Source organism: Mirounga angustirostris, unplaced genomic scaffold (assembly GCF_029215605.1).
Source record: "Mirounga angustirostris isolate CCGP_5_RB_7025 unplaced genomic scaffold, mMirAng1.0.hap1 SCAF_8, whole genome shotgun sequence".
In the NCBI taxonomy this organism is placed as follows: Eukaryota; Metazoa; Chordata; class Mammalia; order Carnivora; family Phocidae; genus Mirounga; species Mirounga angustirostris.
This window is the reverse complement of record NW_026991716.1, coordinates 49,230,009-49,249,988: the sequence shown is the minus strand read 5'-3', so window position 1 is coordinate 49,249,988 and position 19,980 is coordinate 49,230,009. Positions and strand designations below refer to the sequence as shown.

Genomic DNA, 19,980 nt, shown 5'->3' with positions numbered 1-19,980 from the left:
TTAATCCATCTTGTAATTGAGAGTGTAACCCTTCAAAGAACCCTGGCTTTATGACAGGGAGGCAATTCCAGTCCTCATCTCACTCAGCCCCAAATCTTTCTCTCCCTTCACCAAGTTGATAGTAAATCCCAATCCCTATGATTAGTGAGCACAATATCTTCAGAATAACTAAGCATTCTGAATATAAAAGTGCTTTTGGTATTTGACCCTTGGGGATTTCCCCTAGTTTTTTATGACCTCAGCTTCATATTTGGGGTGAATCACATGCAATTGCTGTGTTCAACTGGATATTACAGGCTGTCCTGTCCTGTTATTTAGATTTACCTTCTATTCCTCCTTTCTTCATTAGCAGTCTGATATACCCATATTCTGACCAGAGAGTGTCATAGCAGCTGTGGAACCATATGCAATCTAAGGCTCAACAGAATCAATTTTTCCCCTTCTAACAGAGCCAGTGATATAACAGATCCAGAACTATTAATCTTCACCAACAGGAACCATGTGTAGATGCTCGTTGTCGTTTTGGCCTAGGATATATGCCTAAGAATTCAGAAAAGTTACATCTAAAAATAAGAATTTACATCTCCTCATTTCAGTAAGTCACAAAAGAAAATATTGTCTGGAAATTTTTTTTTGCAAAATCGACTATTCTGGATTAACGAAATATAAAACATTATCTATGATAACCTAATAGAAAGTGTGTGTGATTGCCTCTTTCATACCATAAAAAGTTTTTCTTTTGCCTTCCTCCTTTGTCCTCTAAACTTACTAGTCATGAGTAATGGATAGCAGGAACAGAAAATTTCATAAAGATAACTCCTGGTTGTTATCTTTAACAAGTGTTAAAGATAACTGGTGTTCAGATAGTTTAATTTTTCTCTGACACGTGTCTTAATTACCTATTTACCTTGCTGTTATGGACATGGCCAAATACGTGACCCCTACCACTGAGCCTAGAAGAAGAGAATGCTGCATACCACACAGGTCCACACAAGGGTTGTGCTCAGGTACAAAGTAAACAACCAAGGGTGGTGGAAGGCAGGCTTTGTAGTATCAAGAGGGTGACATATGTGTTCCCTGGTTTGTAGAAGGTTGTGATTGCCTTGTTTGATTCAGTAGGAACTGCACCTGGTCAGTTTGATAAGGAAGGTTAGGGGACCTTACCTGGGCGGGGGGACAGTGGGGAGGGAAACTTGAAGTTATGCTCCTTGAGGCCCCTCCAATTTCACTATATGTCAAGGTGGCACATAATATGGGGCCTTAATTTTAGACTTTACACCACTCAGGGCTTCTAATTACAATGATCATTATGGAGAAGAAAAAAGTCAGAAATTAATGACAAGGACTAAGAACAAACTCCTTAGGGGAGCAGTTTGATCTAGCCCTTCTTCACCTTTCCAATAATAGCTTCTATTTTCTCTTCATTTGCAAGCTGCTCTTCAACCGCAAAGAACCACTTGAGTTCTTTGACCTCGTGGTTACCCTTTAACTACATGTTATTAACTCTGCCTGAATTGTCCTTCCTTCACTCTCAGCTCACTTCAAAAATTCCTATTCATCCTAAAGATCCTAATCAAATTCCTTTATGAATTATTTTTGGCCCTCATACTAAGAAAAGTTTGTCATTCCCTCCTTGGGCACATTACTTTGTACATACTTTAAGCATATTATATCATAATTACTTTTCAACAGTATCTATACCCAACTGGACCATTTGTCCCTAACACAATCAGAAAAATATGGTATTTATCTTTATAGCCCCAGGATAGAGCCAGTGATATGTGATCAATAAAGACTTTTAGGATGAATTGAAAGCATAAAGTAACAACTAAATGGAGTTAAATGAATAAATGAATCATACAAATAATATGATTTTAATCTTCCTCGGTAAAATGTTCTAGAGAAGTAGTTTAAACTCTTTGAATATCTGAAATAACAAATACTTCACTTTTTTTCCTGCATTTCAATTAAATTTGTTTACCATCAAAGATTTGAGCGTATGATTGGTGTTAATGTAATGAGCAGGTGTTTTTTCAGCCACAATCAAATAAGGTTAATATCTTGGTTACTCTGCAGGAACTTACTATAGGCAAACACAACTTTCAGTAGGCCATTTAAAATATTGAAATTTACTCAAAGAATGAAAAAACTATCTACCCAGAACCCTTGGAAAATTAAGGAAGATAACTGGTATTAGGTGAATAATGCTGAAACTTTGAAATAGGGCAATTTTCAGACTGCATTAAAATTTGGAGAAAAGGTTATTTTGAGTTTCAATAGATTATAAATTTACTAGAATTAATTTTTTTTAATTGATGAGTAGTTATTTGTCAAATGTATCACCTTGATTCACTCCTCTGCCAGCCATAAAGAGTTTTTGTCTCTGTGGTATAAAAATATATTTAAATGAAAATATATTAAATCTCCATTAAAAGGACTCTAACCATAGATTACTTTTTGACACCTTAGCCAGCAGGAATGTATTGATTTTTTTTAGATTTATTAATTTTGAGTGAAGTTGCCTCAGAATATCCTCCAATAAAAGATTTGTATTAAAAACATATATTTTCTACCAAATTGGACTATAGCTATGTGAGACATAAATGGTGAATGTTTTGAATCCTATTTTTAAAGATTCTTAACCAATGTAAAGTTATCAGGAATAGTTTCATTCAAAGTAGTTATCTTTTGCTCAGCACAGCCAACTGAGGGATCCAGTTTTAACAAAGAGACCTAGTAAATCAGATTTTTAGTGGAAAATAGTTTCTGAGCTCAGCATTACACCATAATTAAGAGCCAAGAACTATGAACGAGCACTGTAAATCAAAGTTCTTTGGGGAATATATGCCAATAAAGTATAATAGGTGCTTCTCACCTGAAAGGAGAACTTTGATGGAACTGCAGGCACTTTTAAGTCAGATATATTAAATCAGTCTAACCTGCTTTCTGGAAATAGGATTAAGTTCTAGAAATCTGAAGACAGCATGAATCAATTGTACTCTAAATAGAGCCAGAAAGTAAACTGCTTTCAAAGGAAGAATAATCTAAAAGAGCCTGTAACTTTTCGTGATGCCTAGACTATCTAATTAGATTGGATTTCAAAAATTTAATGGGCCAGTTACTCTATTTTAGTCATGATCAAATTAACCCTCCCCTCCCCCCCCCAAATGATTCATGCTGAATCTAAGTGCTCCTATACTTTGTTAATCTGACCAGCTATGTATTTGGTAGAATAAATCCTCTGAAGACTACCAAAGCTTTGTTTGATTTTCAGTCATTAACACAAAAGCATTTGTAGGATTAGAGATATCCTCAGCAAAATAAATCTCACTTTGATCATATAGTTGGAGATTCAGGTCTGAATAACTTTCAGATCTGAAGAAAATGGGGAAATGTACACTATAAGCCAAAAGGGCTTCCAGATACTTAAAAGTACAGCTTCTTTAAAGATACAGATATATCTATCATTACATTATTTTCATGATTGGTTTAAAATATTTAACAATTGAGGAAATCCACTTGGCATTTATAATCCCAAAATCATTGAAGGGTTGAACATCTGTTCCAACCACACAGAAGGAAGGGAATTTGTGCAAACCATTACAGCCTATTTCAAACCCATTCATTAAGGCTTAATAGCAGAAAAATTCATATTTTTCCTTCATTTAATCAAGGACATCAGAAAGTTGTGCCTTGTTTCCAGCCCAAACCTCCTTCATTGTAATGTGCCTCATCTCAGTAACTCAAGGAACTGGAGTTGGTTTATAAACACTCACTCAAGTCTCAGAGCTAATCATTTCCAATTCTCTTAAATTGTTCCTCACGAAAGAAACAAAAACAAAAGCTTTTGTTGCTCTAATTTGATGAGGATTTTAATATATTTTAGCAAGTAATGAAAAAAAGTATTGTAGGCAAAAATCCAAAATCATCATTTCTTGCTCAATATTTCACTTTAGCTAGTTGATTTCACTGTTGTATGGTGAACAGGAAAAGGATGGGAGATAATCATGCAAGTTCCAATTCAGCAACATACTAGCTCTGCTGCTTTGGGGGATTTACTTGGCATCTTTGAACATCAAAATCTTCACAGAGTTGTGAGGATAGCAAAACACTGAATATTCACAAAATATTCAATATGGCAGCCATTGTGATTGTATTTTCTAGTTGTTAAAAAGTACTAAATCTAAAATCAATTTACTTCCCTTATAGTGGAAGGTCCTTTATAGCTTTTACATGGAAGTAGTATTGATGAAGTTTATTCTACCCTAAAGGATTCTTAATTATCATGACCCTAGTTTTCATACATTAGGGTCCTTTATTTTTGTAATTCTTTGAGCAAAAATTTGCCTTAAAATCCTCTGAAATAAAATTGGACATTTTAGTGACCTACTCAGCTGCAAACTAAATTCATTCATTCATTCAATGAACATCTAACAAAAAACTACTATATTCCCTCAAATAGTTCATAGTAGGAAAAAAAAAAACCTACCAACATGTATAATTAAATATGGTTTGGTAAGTGCTTTAAGAGAGACGTGTGCATGGTATACAACCGCCGGAGGAGAACCAACTGGAATAGATTTGGGTCCTGGGCACTTTTCCATTGTCAAAGAAATGGGAACACATTCACTTGTACTAGTCAATTAAGAGATGTCTCTCTAGTATAGGCCATATGCTAAGCTAGCAACCAGATTTTGTTAAATTTTTGAGACATGCAGAGATCTTAAAATATTCTCACAAAGACATATGTTTAATCAGATTAAAGTTTACCAACTCATGCTTTAAAAATTTAAGCTGGCAATTTAGAATAAATTGATTTAAAAACTGACAAGACATCTCAAATCTTTACCATTCCATTTTTATAGCATAAGTTTTACAATTGTCTTCAGAATGGCTATTCTTTCACTTCCTTCCACTGGGAAAAATAAAACAATTTTTATATTAACTTTTATTTAAATAATTAACCCGACAATTTAAATGTACCATTTATAAAATTGAGCTACTCTATTAATATTCTTCTTTCAAACTCACATAGCTTATGAATTAAATGTGTCCTGAAAAGGCAGATAGCAATGCCATTTGTTGGAAAATTGGACCTAACTCCAGCCTTGATTTTATCCTGAGGAATATTTGTGAGGAAAGGAACAGAGAACTTAAATTGCTTTAAAAATATATGCTTTCAAAAAAAAAATGCTTTCACGGAAAAATATGAATCACCTGTGAAACAATAAAGATGCATATTGTTTTATTTCATGGAAATATTCCTTTCCTCATCTTTCCTTTCCTTAAATTTTAATTTCATAATAAAAATAAAAAGCCATTTATTTGGAATGTTAATGTGAGTCCTTCAGTTTAACTTTTTTACCTATTGCTATCAGACTCAAATGATAAGAAGAAAAATTAGTCAATAAGAGAAAGATCTTTAACATTCTCTGAAAAGAACAGTAGCACACAGAGCAGGACTAAAAAGTAATGTCCATTTCAAAATTATTTCCTCTACAATATGGTTGAACATATTGTAATAAGGTTTGTGGACAGTCACAAATGCAAGCTGATCTGATTACTTTGTTCCTGCTTTATAATCACTTGTATTTCATCCTCATCTCAATCTTGGAGAAGATGATTATTGGCAGGAGATGAAGCCAAAGACTCTGAAGCTAACATGTTAAAATATGCCTTACATTTATCTCTTCCTATAAAGCCTTAGTTAAGACTTAAGCTAAAAATGCTTTCTTCCTAAACGTTCATGGGGAAAAAAATTACAGAATATAGAATAAGCTATAAATTTAAGTTTTGATGCAGACAATAAATTACAGAACAGAGCTACCAGAAACCTCATGTCCCCTGCCAACAAAATGTACTCTTTTGAAAACGATAGGTTTCATTTAGGGGTGATTAAAGCTGAAACCAATCCAATGATTCAATGATAGCTTAATATGTGATTGAAAGGGATGCCTGTACTTCAATTTGGAGAAAATCTTGCTTTGAAAAATAGTATTATTTCTTAAGGTGATTCCAGTTCCTCGTTAATTATACTATAAAACAAAATGTGATATAAAACATCAACTGTGAGTTTAATGTGATTAGGGGAGAGAATAATTGTTAAACTGTCTAAATTAAATTAGTTACTTCTATTTTTAAAGCATTCCACAGCATAGACCCTAACAGAATATTATAATGGGACCACAGCATCTCCCTTCCCTTTAATTGTGGTGTTCTGTGTGATATTAAAGGGATCTCATAAAATATTCCAAAGTGTTAATTCTTCCCAAAACAGAATTTCAGATGATTAGAGTCTTAATTTTCCTACTCAATTCAGAAACAAGTCCCTTTGATTTTAATGGCATAGGTTGAGTTCTATTATATAAACAGATGGATAAAAAGACCTAAATTACCAGATTTATTTTTTAAAAAACTACCACCATGAAAGGAGTATGGAAATATCATTCAATATTAGCGAATATGGACATAAATGCTGATAAAATCTTGAGATAAGACTTTTGTTATTTAAAAATTCTTACAAATTAAAGTTTCTCATGGAGCAACACACAATATGGAAAAACCAGCCAAAAAAAAAAAAAAAGGTAATATTATACAAAGGCTCTAAAGAAAAAACAAACATATGTCATATCTTGTGACCTTCAAACAATTCATATATTTATGGTGCAAAACCAATTTCTCTTAGCCAAGAGAAAATTACCCACACTAGTGTTTATGTAATAGTCAATCCTCCCTAGAAAAATACTATTGTAAGTTAGACATAATGATATTTATATTTTGTTGTATTAAAAAATAATAATTTTCCTAAAGAGTCTGTCTTATTCAAAATTTAAAACACAAAACCCTCTCCTATATGCACTTGCATTAGGTTCAATACATAGTGATGTTACCGTATACATTTATGAAATAGGTTTGTGATGATACTGGAAATTAAACTAATGACTCCTCATTTTGAATGACCAACAAATAGATGATGATCTCTAAAATCCATTTACTTGGAAGAGAAGAGAGCTGGTAGACAGAGATTCTGGAACCAATAATGATATCCAGCCTTATCTTTCAAAAGTCTTTCAAGACGAATTAACTTATTTTTCTAAATAGAAAACTAATATAGTAGTAGCCCACAGGTACTGGAGAATGTGTTAGGTTAGGTGAGATAAGTGTAATGGAGGGACACCAACAGGCCCCTATTCTCTTTGCCTGGCTGCTGAGGAGGAGATTTCTCCCATTTCTGTAGTCAGACACTGTGACCATATTACAGAAATACCCATCTGAAATAGGCCGAGGGTCTGCGGTGAGAAAACTTTGCACTATGACTCAACATAACAACCCCAGATAATAGGAAAAGGGACCACTGGTGAAAGTGTTACCTCCTGCATCCTCCTGAGCCTCCTGAAATCAGTGGTTAGGCCCATCTCATCTTTCCATGAGCTATAAAAGGTAGAAATTCAGAAGAGAAGCTGGAGAAAAAGTTGCAGATCTCTCTGCAGTCCAGCGACTCTTCAACCCCCCAGTTGAAAGCATTCACACATATAGAGCACAGACTCTGGACCACATGTAGATAAATCAGTTAGTTATCAGAGATTATAATAAAAGTGATGCTGTCCACTAATACCCACCTGTATGCTACTGAGCATTTCCCACTAATGATTCCTACAGTTTAGACAAGAGATCATGCAAAGATTTTATTTCCCAGATCATACTAAAATAATAAGAAAGTAAATTCATAAACCAGTGGTCAAAATACCACCTGGTTGGCAAACATTAACATTTTGACAAATGATAATAACAATATTTGAAACACTATAATTACACAGAAAAAAAATAGGCTTAATGCGCTGAGATAAATTGCCTAAATAAATATCATAAAAATAACATGAAATGAATAATTTCATCGGCTTGGTAATTGATTTCACTTCGATTCTGATATAATCCTCCATTTGGCCTTCATTTGAACATATGTTAATGTGCTTATTGAACAAGAGGTTTTAATTTAATTTATCTACTGAAGTAGAATCCTGTTATTTTATAATTAATGGCTTTTAATAGCAAAGCAAAAATGCCCTAGAAGCATGTGAAAGCAGCTGGGTCACTGGAAGTAATCTCAATTCTCCCTTCTGTTCATGGAGGTAGCATCAGTGGCTGGTGAGAATGGACAAAGAGGTTTAGCCCATGCTGGGATCTAAGGGGCCAAACTGGATACTCAGCTAACTTGCTTCTACCCTGCAGAAACCATTACTAGTCATCAAGTCTTGACCAAACTGGCCAGTTGCCCTCATGTAACCCCATTTTGCTTCTACTCTTTTGATCAATGTGAAAAGAGGTGGAAGCTCTTGAATATAACAACCACTTCAAATTCCAAAGGACAGGGATCCATTCAAATCTGAATCAAGTTTCGCAGGCCTGCTTTACAGTGGACTGGACAATTCTAAGCCCATATTGCGCCTCTGGTGATAAATCAATAGCGTCTCAAATTCTATTCACCAAGATGCTTTCATCATGTGACCCTAAACTAAGAGCAACATTTTAGTAAAAGCAGAACTTCAAAACAGACATTTTGGAACACATAACAAAAACAACACTAGAAACATAAAATTCCCTCTGCTTTTGAGCCAACACTGACCTTCTGTTCCAAAAGCAATGTGTTTGTAGGGATTGCTGCAAAAGCCTTGTAGCTTGACTTGGTCTTGTATTGCTAGAATGAGTAACCAGAAAGCAAGAGTGGAGATGAAAAGGGGGAAGAATAGAACATAATTTTAGACTAGTTTCTGCCAAGTTAAATGACACATTATCAAATGAAGAAAACAGTTATTACAACTTGTTTTTGACAGAAAAAAATTAGCTTACCATGTTAATATTTTATTAGAATGAGAAACAAAGGAACATCACAGTAAAATATCAGCCTAGGGATTATAGGCAATTATGTGCTATACAGTTTCAGAACTTAAAAACATCCATTTCTACAAAGTTACATATAAATTTCTCATAAGCAGTGTGTCCCTCATAGGAGTACCACTAGTCTATAAATGCGGGTGGGCTTTTTGTTTTGTTTTGTTTTTTTGCTTAATTCTCAAAGGAAAGGGGTTCTTTTTTATAATACCATAATTAACAAACGTTATGCCAATAAATTTAATTGAACTCTTGATACATTCTCTTGCATCATTCATAAAAACAAAGGTTGGAATACATAAAATTTAGCATCAATGTTTAATAAGTAGCATATTTTGAATAGAAGTCATATCAGCAATTTAACCCCATAATGAAAAAATTCGAAGGTCAAACTTTTGATCTTAAATTCACTTTTAAACTGCATCATCTCCTGCTCTTTCTAATGCAGTGATATTAATGAATCAAATGACAAAACATCCTGAGTTTTAAATAAAACTCAGAGTAATGTAGTTCAGTTTTACGGACTATTTGAAAGAGAGTGTTGAGCATGAGGAAGTTGTATAAATCAGAATACTAGGCATAATGAAAAGCCCAGTTTTGATATTGCTCTGGGTCCCACACTGCTTAACCAAGGTCAAGGCTCCTGACGCTTCAAAAGCCCCTGTCTCAGACAGCTTCCCCAGAGGCCCAGAGCCAGCTAGAAATTGGCACATGACTCCAAGCCCTCTGAGTCCCCTAGGCAGACCACAGGATCAGAGAAGAAGACATGATGGTCAAATAAAATAAAGCCTTGAGTTTTATGGATATAATTGAAATAATTTTCCATTAAAAATGATGTGAGAGGGCGCCTGGGTGGCTCAGATGGTTAAGCGTCTGCCTTCGGCTCAGGTCATGATCCCAGGGTCTTGGGATCGAGTCCCACATCGGGTTCCCTGCTCCTTGGGAGCCTGCTTCTCCCTCTGCCTCTCTCTCTGTCTCTCATGAATAAATAAATAAAATCTTTAAAAAAAAAAAATGATGTGAGAAAGGTAAGGTAACACTCTCATTTCCTTAGAACGAAGGTGAGGTAGAGAAAAATCAAAATGCCAGGCCTGGAGGAAAAGTCTCGGGTGCCTTCAAGCCCTCGTCTCTATACTGACCCTGCACTGCTATAGTCCCATACAACATATTTTGGATAAGGACTGAAAATGAAATGCCATCCCTTTGAGGAGAATAACAATGGGCACTCAGTACTAGGCAAATTATTTGCATGGCCTCATTTAATTTCATGGAAGCCCTAGAGCTAAAGAACCATTAGGGAAAGGAGGCACAGTACGGTCAAGGGACTTGTCCAAGATACACAGCCCATAAAGAACAGAAACAGGTTTAGAACCCAGGCCTGTTTGGATCCAATATCCATGCCTTCTCTATAAGATAATATTTTCTCTCAAAGAATATCTAAGCAGACAAAGAATACCTAACAGCATATATCACTAATACTCCACAATGGTTTTATGGATACTTCACTGTAATAATAGTTTTAATAATAATAATGATAGCTAACAATCAATATGAGCCAGGTGCCATTCTAAAAGCCTAATGGGCATTATCTCATTCAATTATCACAACCAACCTATTAGGTAGATTCTATATCATATCCAGTTTATATATGGAAACTAAAGTACACAGATATTAAGTAACTTATCTAAGGCCACTAGGTAGTAAGTCATAGCTGGGACATGGATGCAGGCAAGCCAGTCAACAACTGTGTACTTACCTACCATAGGCCCTTGCCTCTCATTTCAGGACACACAATCATTTACACTGTTTGTTCTCCTATCCCCAACTGCCCTAAAGTACATAGATGGACAAGCCTGTACAGAGAGATATATTGCTATTGTGAACATAATGCCATAGAATCTTAGAATTAGATGTGATATTGAAGACCATCTCATTCAACCCCTCATCCAAGACATGAATCTCTCTAATCAATCCTCTGTTCGCCTACCACATGAACACTTGCCTACCTCCCAAGACAGCATGTTTAGGCCTAATTGTTAGAAGTGGTAAAAATAAATTCTGTCTTATACTGAGTCAAAATATGCTTCCTGTTAACTTACTCCGTTGGTCCTTTCTACCCATCTTGGAATGATGACACATGTGAAGAGCTTGATTCTGCATGATAGTTGTACTGCTGTTTCCACCAAGCCCCTCCTTACTGATCCTCAATGGAAGAATTTCACTATCCTCATCACTTTCTTCTGTCAATATTCCTTTACATATTGAAAAGGTGTGTGTTGGGGTGGTTGGCTCAGTCAGTTAAGCATCTAGCTCTTGATTTCAGCTTGGGTCATGGTCTCAGGGTCATGAAATCGGGCTATGTCAGGCTCCACACTAACCAATGGAGCCTGCTTGGGACACTCTCCCTCTCCCTCTGCCCCTCCCACCACTCACACACTCACTCTCTAAATAAATAAATAATAAAATCTTTAAAAAAAAAAAAGTCTATGTTTAACTAGATTTATTTTTAACACAAAGTAGAATATAATCATCACCTTAGGATATCGACAATAAACTCAATACAGTGAAGATGATAATAACTGGAATTGTCTCCTTGGTTTTTGTGGTCAGTTTAGAATATACAGGAGAGTGAAGTTGGAGTCATTTCATATTGTTGGATCACACTGAGTAGAGTATGCTACCACCTAAAATCCCTAATGCTTTCTTTTTTTTTTTTTTAACATTTGTTGAAGTTAAATTCCAATGTAATTATGCTTTTTTTCTCCAGATCCCAAATAGTACTTCAGGCATTACTCTATCCAGTTTCATCTGATTAACTTTGGTTTGTTATTGCAAACTATGAAGATAAGAATTTTTATATTATTTCATGAACCGTTTTGTTAGGCAAGTCATTTTTATCTTCATTCAAGTCATATACCAAGGATAGGGAGCTCTTGCCTCCTGGGTCCTACCAACCTCGTAGACATCAATCCATCCTGTAAATCTATCTGGATATGACAGTTCAACTAATGGATTCATTCAACAAAACAGTATTGAGTATCTACTTTGTGACCTACATTGCTCTAAGTATTAGAGATTCATCAGTGAACAAAACATCCAAAGCCTTTACTCTCTAGAGCTTACACCCTAATAAACAGAGACAAACTAAAAGCAAAGAAATAAGAAAGCAAAAGAAAAGTCATAGTGAGATAAATAATTCACAGAAAATTCAAATAGGGTGTTAGAATAGAAATTGACCTCCAGGATGCTTTAGATCGGGCACTCAGAACAAATGTGAGCTCACAGAAATATGTCCTCATGCCTCATATATCTTTCCTTATTCATGATATCATGAAAAACATCACAAAAGCTAGAACTTGGAAGGCAATTCAATAAACATCCATTGCTTGAAGAAAATGTCTGACTTCCAGTTATAACTGCTTTTGGAAACAATCACAAACTAAGAATATAGGCAATCATTTTCAGAATTTACCTTCCCTTTGTGAAAAATAAAATATATGGCTCACTTCTTTTTCCAGCAAATCTCCTATTTCCCATCATTTACAATAGAAGTAGAAATTTCATCTGTTTGAGATATAATTTATTATCTAGACCAGGAGATATGAATTTAGAGCATATAGATGTTTCCTTCTACTTCCTCATATATCAGGCTTCATGTGTGTTTAAGACATATGTAGTCTTTCCTTTTCAGTGTAAAAGTCATTCTTGTTGACATTAGAGATATTTTTGGATTCACTGTATTCCTTCAGGTTTCTCTTAACAATATTCGAATTTGGAACATATTTCTTCTTTAGCATTCCAAGGTGTGAAATTGAATTCACTGGTTTCCCTTCCTTGGTTTAAAATTACAAATCACTCTAGTCAAGGTAAGTATAACTTGAATAGTAGATTGTAGCATTGTAGGCTGGAATCACCATCAGCTGATACAGAAGGTAGAACTGACTAGCCTGACCCTGAATCCAGCAAAAAATTCAATGATACTTAGTGTATCTCTCCAATTTGTAATCTATGCTTTTGGTCAACATTCAATAAATATTTCTTTCTTTTTCTTTTTCTTTTGAGAGGGAGAGAGAGAGAGCTCATGGGGTGGGGGGGAGTAGAGGGAGAGGGAGAGAGAAAATCTTAAGCAGGCTCCATGATCAGTACGGCGCTCGATCTCATGAGCCTGACATCATGACCTGAGCCAAAATCAGGAGTCAGGTGCTTAACTGACTGAGCCACCCAGGCACCCCCAATAAATATTTCTTAAATATTCACTACATGACAGGTGCAGGGTAAATTTAGGTTTAGAAAAGGAAATGCTATTTTACTACATAACTTTATCAGAACTAATCCTATTTATAAGTCCTATTTATCCTAGATAATTGCAACATAAATCCTGGTCATGAAGGTGGGGACAGCAACACATCTTTCCCCTTCAGAAAATACTTCTCACCACTATCCTATCTGCTATTGCTGATGCCTAAAATTCTACCACAGGCTCCAGTAACAAAGACCCATGAGATCTTAAGGTAAACTATATTAGTTACCTTGAGAATTAGAAATTTGAACTCATGGTTACACTTTAAGTATCAGTGAAGGGCACAGATTACACGAACAAGAGAGGACCCTGGCAAAGAGCCTCCCTACCACTATGGCCAACTTCTCCTTCCTGATGCATCCATGAGTAGAAATGAAAGCCATCGCTCCAAACATACACTTCTATTCATCAGTGACCATGCATGCAGTGCCTGAGTCAGAATCTCCCTGAGGCAAAAGTTCAACCCAAGCCCTAATTTAACTCGCAGAAGGAAATTGCCCAGATACCTCTCTCACATCTGAATGACTGGCAGAGCATAATCTCTATAATGATCCTGAGAACTGAAGCAGTGGGGAAGGGATGGGGGGAAATTCCCCTGAACAACTCTCTTCCTAGGACCCCTCTCCATGGTTGATTAATCTTTTGTGTGTTTCTAGTACTCTAAACATACGTATTATATTACAAAATTTTGACATCCCTATTAGCCTGATAGGTCTTTTAGAGAAAATATTTTCTATTATTTCCAATATCTTATACCAACCTAGTAAAGAACAGATACTCAGCAAATATTTGTTGATTTAAAACTGAAGTATTTTATTGAAAATTACAGTAAGATTTAGAGGACATAAAGAAACAAAATTTTAGTTCCTCATCTACTGTTCATCTCTTAGACACACCTGAGTGATTAGAGATCCTCTTCCTCCTTCCAAGTATGCCTTAAAGTCATTTCTAATCTTTCTAATATTAGTTTTCAAAGTCCTTCAGTGATGTGAACTTCTAAGATTTGAACTCATGACCTTGAATCCCTATTTTTTTTTAATCCCTTTTTTGAGTTAAACTGCACAAGCCCCTCCTTGAACTAAAATGAAAATACTCCTCAAGGGGTATAAAAAGATTTTGTCAAATACTGACCCTTGAGTGTGAATCAGTGCTAAACTCATTTCAGAAAGGCCAGTTGGAGAGAAAGAAAGGGAATGAGACCCTGAATTGGTTAGTACATAGATGTAAGTGACAGCAGGAATGGGAGAATCTTGGAAAATCTAGAATTTCCACAAAGGCATCAAAAATTCTGTAGAAGAAGTGGAGTATACTTCTGTGGAGTGTGGAAAAAGTGGAGTACAATGGGACAAAAAGAGAAAAAGGAAAAAAGAAGATACACATATCTAGTTTCAATTGTTTTATCATTTCACATGTGATTGTCAATGTTTGTTACACTACCTACAAAATATGAACAGATACATGATCTTTACCTTCACCACTAGAACCTCACCAGAGCCATCATCATCAGTTGCCTGGATTGTTCCAACAGACTCCTCAGGTTTCCTTACTTCCACTTTCACTCTTTTAGTCTATTCTTAGCATAGCAGCCAGATAGACATATTGTGCCAATTATCTATTCAAAACCCTCCAATGGCTTCTTACTCAAATTAAAAAGCAAAGACCTCTCAGGCCCCAGCTCGCAGTTACATATCTCTCTGACAACCTCAAATTCCTCCTACTAACTCCACTCTTGCCACACTGACTCCCCTATCTTTGCCAAGCACTCTCTGACATCAGGTATTTTTCCTGACTATACTCTCTCTCTCTTTTTTTTTTTTTTTTTTTGTTAGTTGTTTATTTATCCAGATGAACTACTCCATAACCCAATATTCGTGTTTCATAGTTCAGGAACAGAGGTCAGTGACTAACTTCAATGGAATTCAACCCAAAGAAATTCTTTATATTCCAAAATCACTTTGCACTCTGAAAGATACCAGCCTTCTTCAGCTCCTCAAAATCTTTCATGGAATCATAATTTCTGTGGAAATCTGCATATGCCTTCTTTCTTGGTTCGGCCACAGCAAACTCATAGAAAGCTGCAATCCCAGGGATACAGTGAACTCTCCAACAATATGAAATTGCAGATGTTTGGCCAGAAGGTCTTGCATCTGAGGTTTCGTCAAAGCACTGGAAGTCGTGGTAGTTATTCTCCTCAACACCAACCTCAAACCTAACGTCCTTCCTAACTGATACAGAAATCCTGACTATACTCTCTTAAGGTGCATCACCTCTTTGAGTGTCACCTTCCCAAAGAAACCTATCCTGACCACCCAATATTAATTTGTGACACTATCCCTTACCCCACTATACTTTTCTCCACACCATGTATGACCTTCTAACACACAAGAAAATTTACTTATGGCAGTGGGGAGGTGGTAGTGGTAATTGCTGATTTTTTCTCTTCCACCCAAGAATGTAAACTTTCTGTGAGCATTTTGCAATTTTATTTTGTTGCAACAGCCTCATGACTTTGAAACATGCCTTGCACATGATAAGCACTCAATGAATGTCTATTGAAGGAATGGATGATTAGCTTGAACCACATCGACTATTTTAGCTCCTGGAGGTACATTCCATTATTGCTCGTTTCCCTAATTACAAGTGGTCAGCAGAAATGGAGAAAATCACATAGAGACTGTTGTCACCACATTTTCGGTGTGATGTATTTGGAAATGCTTTGATGCCTTCAAGGAATGAGAGTTTATAAATAAAACACCAACTATAAAAGTTGATGAAATATTAAAATGTTCCCAATTGATTCCCAAGCCATGTGTCCAAATAGCTTTAAGGCCAGGGCAGCATGCCACTGAAGCCCTCAGAGTTAGAAAAAAGCTTCAAACCATCTTCAGTAAGTGGCAAAATGTTTGAAGTTTTGAGGTAATGTCCTCAAATCCCCATGTGGAATATCATGATAATTCACTAGTAGAAAAATTTAAACTATTTTATAAATGAAGACCAAATATTTGGGAAACTCAAATCAACTCCAGGAATTAGTTTTAGGATATTCAGGCTTTCCCAAGGGACAGAAACATCTCAACAATATAGATGTTACTCAAAGACTACAATGAGCAACCTTCAGGGAGATGCTCATCCTGTCTAGGGCCATAATTATAATGTGAAATAATATTTTAAAACTATATCTGAAATTAAAGTATATCAATTATATCATACTAATGCAAACAGATTCAGAACCTTAAGATTCTATGAAAAAGAAATATAAAATACGCTTCATATCTGAATTTAGCTCAGTATACTCTAGCTGTTCCATTTTATTTCAATATCAAAGGACAGCAGGGCCCACACTTTGAACTAATACCCTTCAAGCATTCATGTTTTAATTTGATGGCCATTTATATTCTAGGACTTCTTTTCTTTTGGGATCTGGCACTGAGTGAAGCTGATCTAAACCTGAAGCTCTTTGACTTCAAAGAGAGCCCTGTGCTTGGATTAGCACCACAGTGGAAGGAGCAAGACAAGAAACAATCCATAGACACATATGAATTCTTTGATATCCCAAAGCTTTTGTCTATTTCCTCTTATCAATCTATGAAATAATCTCAGCAATTCAAACATAACTAGTCAAACATCAAAGGAAACTGGGATAAGATTTACCTATTCCAGCATCCATTTTAATGAATTTTTATACTCAAGTTACAACTCCTGCAAATAATAGTTTGCAATTAAAAAAAAAAAAAAAGTAGGCTGATTTTTACCTGGAGAGATAATAGCAAGAAGCAAGGAAAAAATAAATATAACTAAGAACAGCATGTCTCAGAGAGCAACTATTTTTGCAGAAGTTATCATAAATTTTGCCCATTATAAGTATCATTTTTGTTCAAAAAGCAGGTAAAAATAGATATAATTACTCTTCATATTTTCATGTTCATCAAATTTATAATGCACTTCTATAAGCTGAATTTTTTAACTTGGAAATTAAAAAAATAAAACAAAAAATAAAGCAAATGCTGAAAATTCTTCAATATTGGGAGCAGTAAGTGAGCTGGGGGAGAACAGATCTTCAACAAACTTGATTTCAGGACAAAAAAAGACCTTGACTTGATCAAAAGCCCTCTGGGCTCTTCAACTTTCCAAAAACAGGACAAAACGTGAACAAAGCAGAATGAACCACAAACAGAAATACTTTGAAGAAGACTCTGGAGGAGTAAAATCTCTTTTCACAAAGGTAATGAATAATTTAATTTTACGGCATTATGGTTTAAGAAATAATTGTTAATAAATTCAGGAGACAGTAATGTTTACATCAGCAGGTTGTTTTTAATATGCCACAAACGAATACCATAATCACACATATGTGTTGAAAAGATAACCACCAGGTCATTTTACCTCAAATAAATAAGATTTTTAAATTTAGAATTATAGAAAATGTTAGATTTTCTCCATCCCATTTGCTTTGAAAGTTTAAAATACAAGGACTTAATAATCTCTAAAAATACATTTTTAAATGACCCAAACATTATAGAAATTGATAATTCTGACTATTCCATAATGATGATTTCCTTCATAAGAATTACTAAATCAGGCTAAAATGATAATTAATATGAATTATTGCTTTTGTGTTTTGGTATATAATATGGAGAAAATATTACCAAGTTTATATGGTCATAAAAAGTAACTAAATAGTCTCTTTTAATTAATTTTTAACTACTTTGTATATTTTGTATAGGATTGTTCTTATCTCACAGAAAGCATGTGATATCTGTTAAAATAATTATTATTACAGTTATCACTATTTGATGATAAGACCAATCTTTTTATGTCTCCACATATACTCCTCTGGGTTCATCTTCTATAAATTTGGTCAGGTTATTTACTGTTTCTGAACTTCTAGCTCCTTCCCTCTTCATTAAACTAAATCCTAAACATTTCCAACAGACCTGATACTTATTATAACTTCCCTCACTAGCCATACCCCATAATATTTCTATTATATTGAATTCAGTGAATAATTATAATCATCTGTATTTTACTATGTTACTATTGCCTTATATTTGTTTTCTAGTTTTATTATAGATTTAATAACCCTATATAGCTTCTTCACATTATGTATATTTTCTTCTGCTGAAAAAAAATTATTTTTTTAAAGACAAAGAATTACTGCTTACTTTCCTTAAAACATACATACACACAAACACACATACCAAAAAAAGCTGGTATAGTGGTGGGCATACGGCAGGTGTTTTCTGCATGCTTGTTAAGTTGAATTGTATGACAACATCATTAACAAGATCATGTGGGCTGTTTATCTTTCCCATCTTAACTTCATCATTCAAACAGTAACAGAGTTGAACACAATCTCCATGGACGTTGGAAGCTCTCAAACTGTGTTATTTCAATGCACTGAACTAAAAATCCTAGTCCCCTCCTAATACACTTTCATAATTTTATCTTATTTATACAATAATAACCAAATTCTGGTTCTACAGGATCCACACACTACTTATTTGAGAATAGTTGGGAAGCTGGTATGCTCTAGAGCAGAGTTGCCCTTCTACCAGGAAAAATGATCTCTATGAATCACACCTTCAAATATTTTCCTTCTCATATTAAAATAAATGCCAGTCTCCAGAGTACAGGGGTTTTTTTAAGTGTTTTCATTTGAATATAGTTGACACACAATGTTACATTAGTTTCAGGTATACAACATGGTCTTCAACATCTCTGTCACGCTGTGCCTACCACAAGTGTAGCTACCATCTGTCACCAAAAAACATTATTACAATACCATTGACTATATTTCCTATGTGGTACCCTTTATTCTCATGATTTAATCATTCTATAACTGGAATCCTGTATCTCCCACACCTCTTCACCCATTTTGCCCATCCTCCTCCCCCCTTCCATCTGGCAACCATCAGTTTGTTCTCTGTTCACAGGTTTGATTCTTTTTGTTTGTTTCTCTCTTCATTTCTTTTGCTTTTTAGATTCTACATATGAATGAAACCATATGATATCTCTCTTTCTCAGTCTGACTTATTTCACTTAGCATAATACCCTATAGGTCCATCCATGTTGCAAATGGCAAGATCTCATGCTTTTTTATGGCTACATTATATTCTTCTCTCTCTTTCTCTCTGTGTGTGTGTGTGTGTGTGTGTTACACCTTCTTCACACATTCATCTGTCGATGGACACTTAGGTTGCTTCCATATTTTGGCTACTATAAATAATGCTGCAATAAATATAGGGGTGCCGCTATCTTTCTGAATTAGCATTTTTGTTTTCATTGGGTAAATATCGAGTAGTGGAATTATTGGATTATATGGTATTTCTATTTTTAACTTTTTGAGGAACCTCCATACTATTTTCCACAGTGGCTGTATCAATTTATATTCCCACGAACAGTGCATGGTACCATATTGTTTCCCTTATATGTGGAATCTGAAAACAAAGCAAAAGAAAAGACAAACAAAAAACCAGATTCTTAAATACAGAGAAGAAACTGGTGGTTGTCAGAGGAAGGTGAAGTATAAACTTCCAGTTATAAAATATGTAAGCCACAGAGATGAAAGTACAGCATAGAAAATAATATTTTAATAGTATTACATGGTAACTACACTTATTACGGTGAGCACTGAGCAAAGCATAAAATTGTTGAATCAATTTGTTGTACAGCTGAAGCTAATATAACATTGTACATTGATTATACTCCAATAATAAAAGAATAAAATAAAATAAAATAAAATAAAAATAATAAGTAAATAAATAAATGCCAATGTCACATTCCTGCTCACT

At 34.9% G+C, this 19,980-nt stretch overlaps 1 protein-coding gene across 14 annotated transcripts in view; it reads right to left on the bottom strand.

The window, feature by feature from the left end:
- The window catches only part of MLIP (muscular LMNA interacting protein), a 250,825-nt gene that overhangs the window by 90,475 nt on the left and 140,370 nt on the right, over nt 1-19,980 (bottom strand). For all 14 annotated transcript variants that reach the window (XM_045867032.3, XM_045867028.2, XM_054505412.1 and 11 more), the window contains one exon: nt 8,624-8,695. In XM_045867032.3, the coding sequence (XP_045722988.1) occupies nt 8,624-8,695 (72 nt within the window). The remainder of the gene's footprint in view (nt 1-8,623; nt 8,696-19,980) is intronic.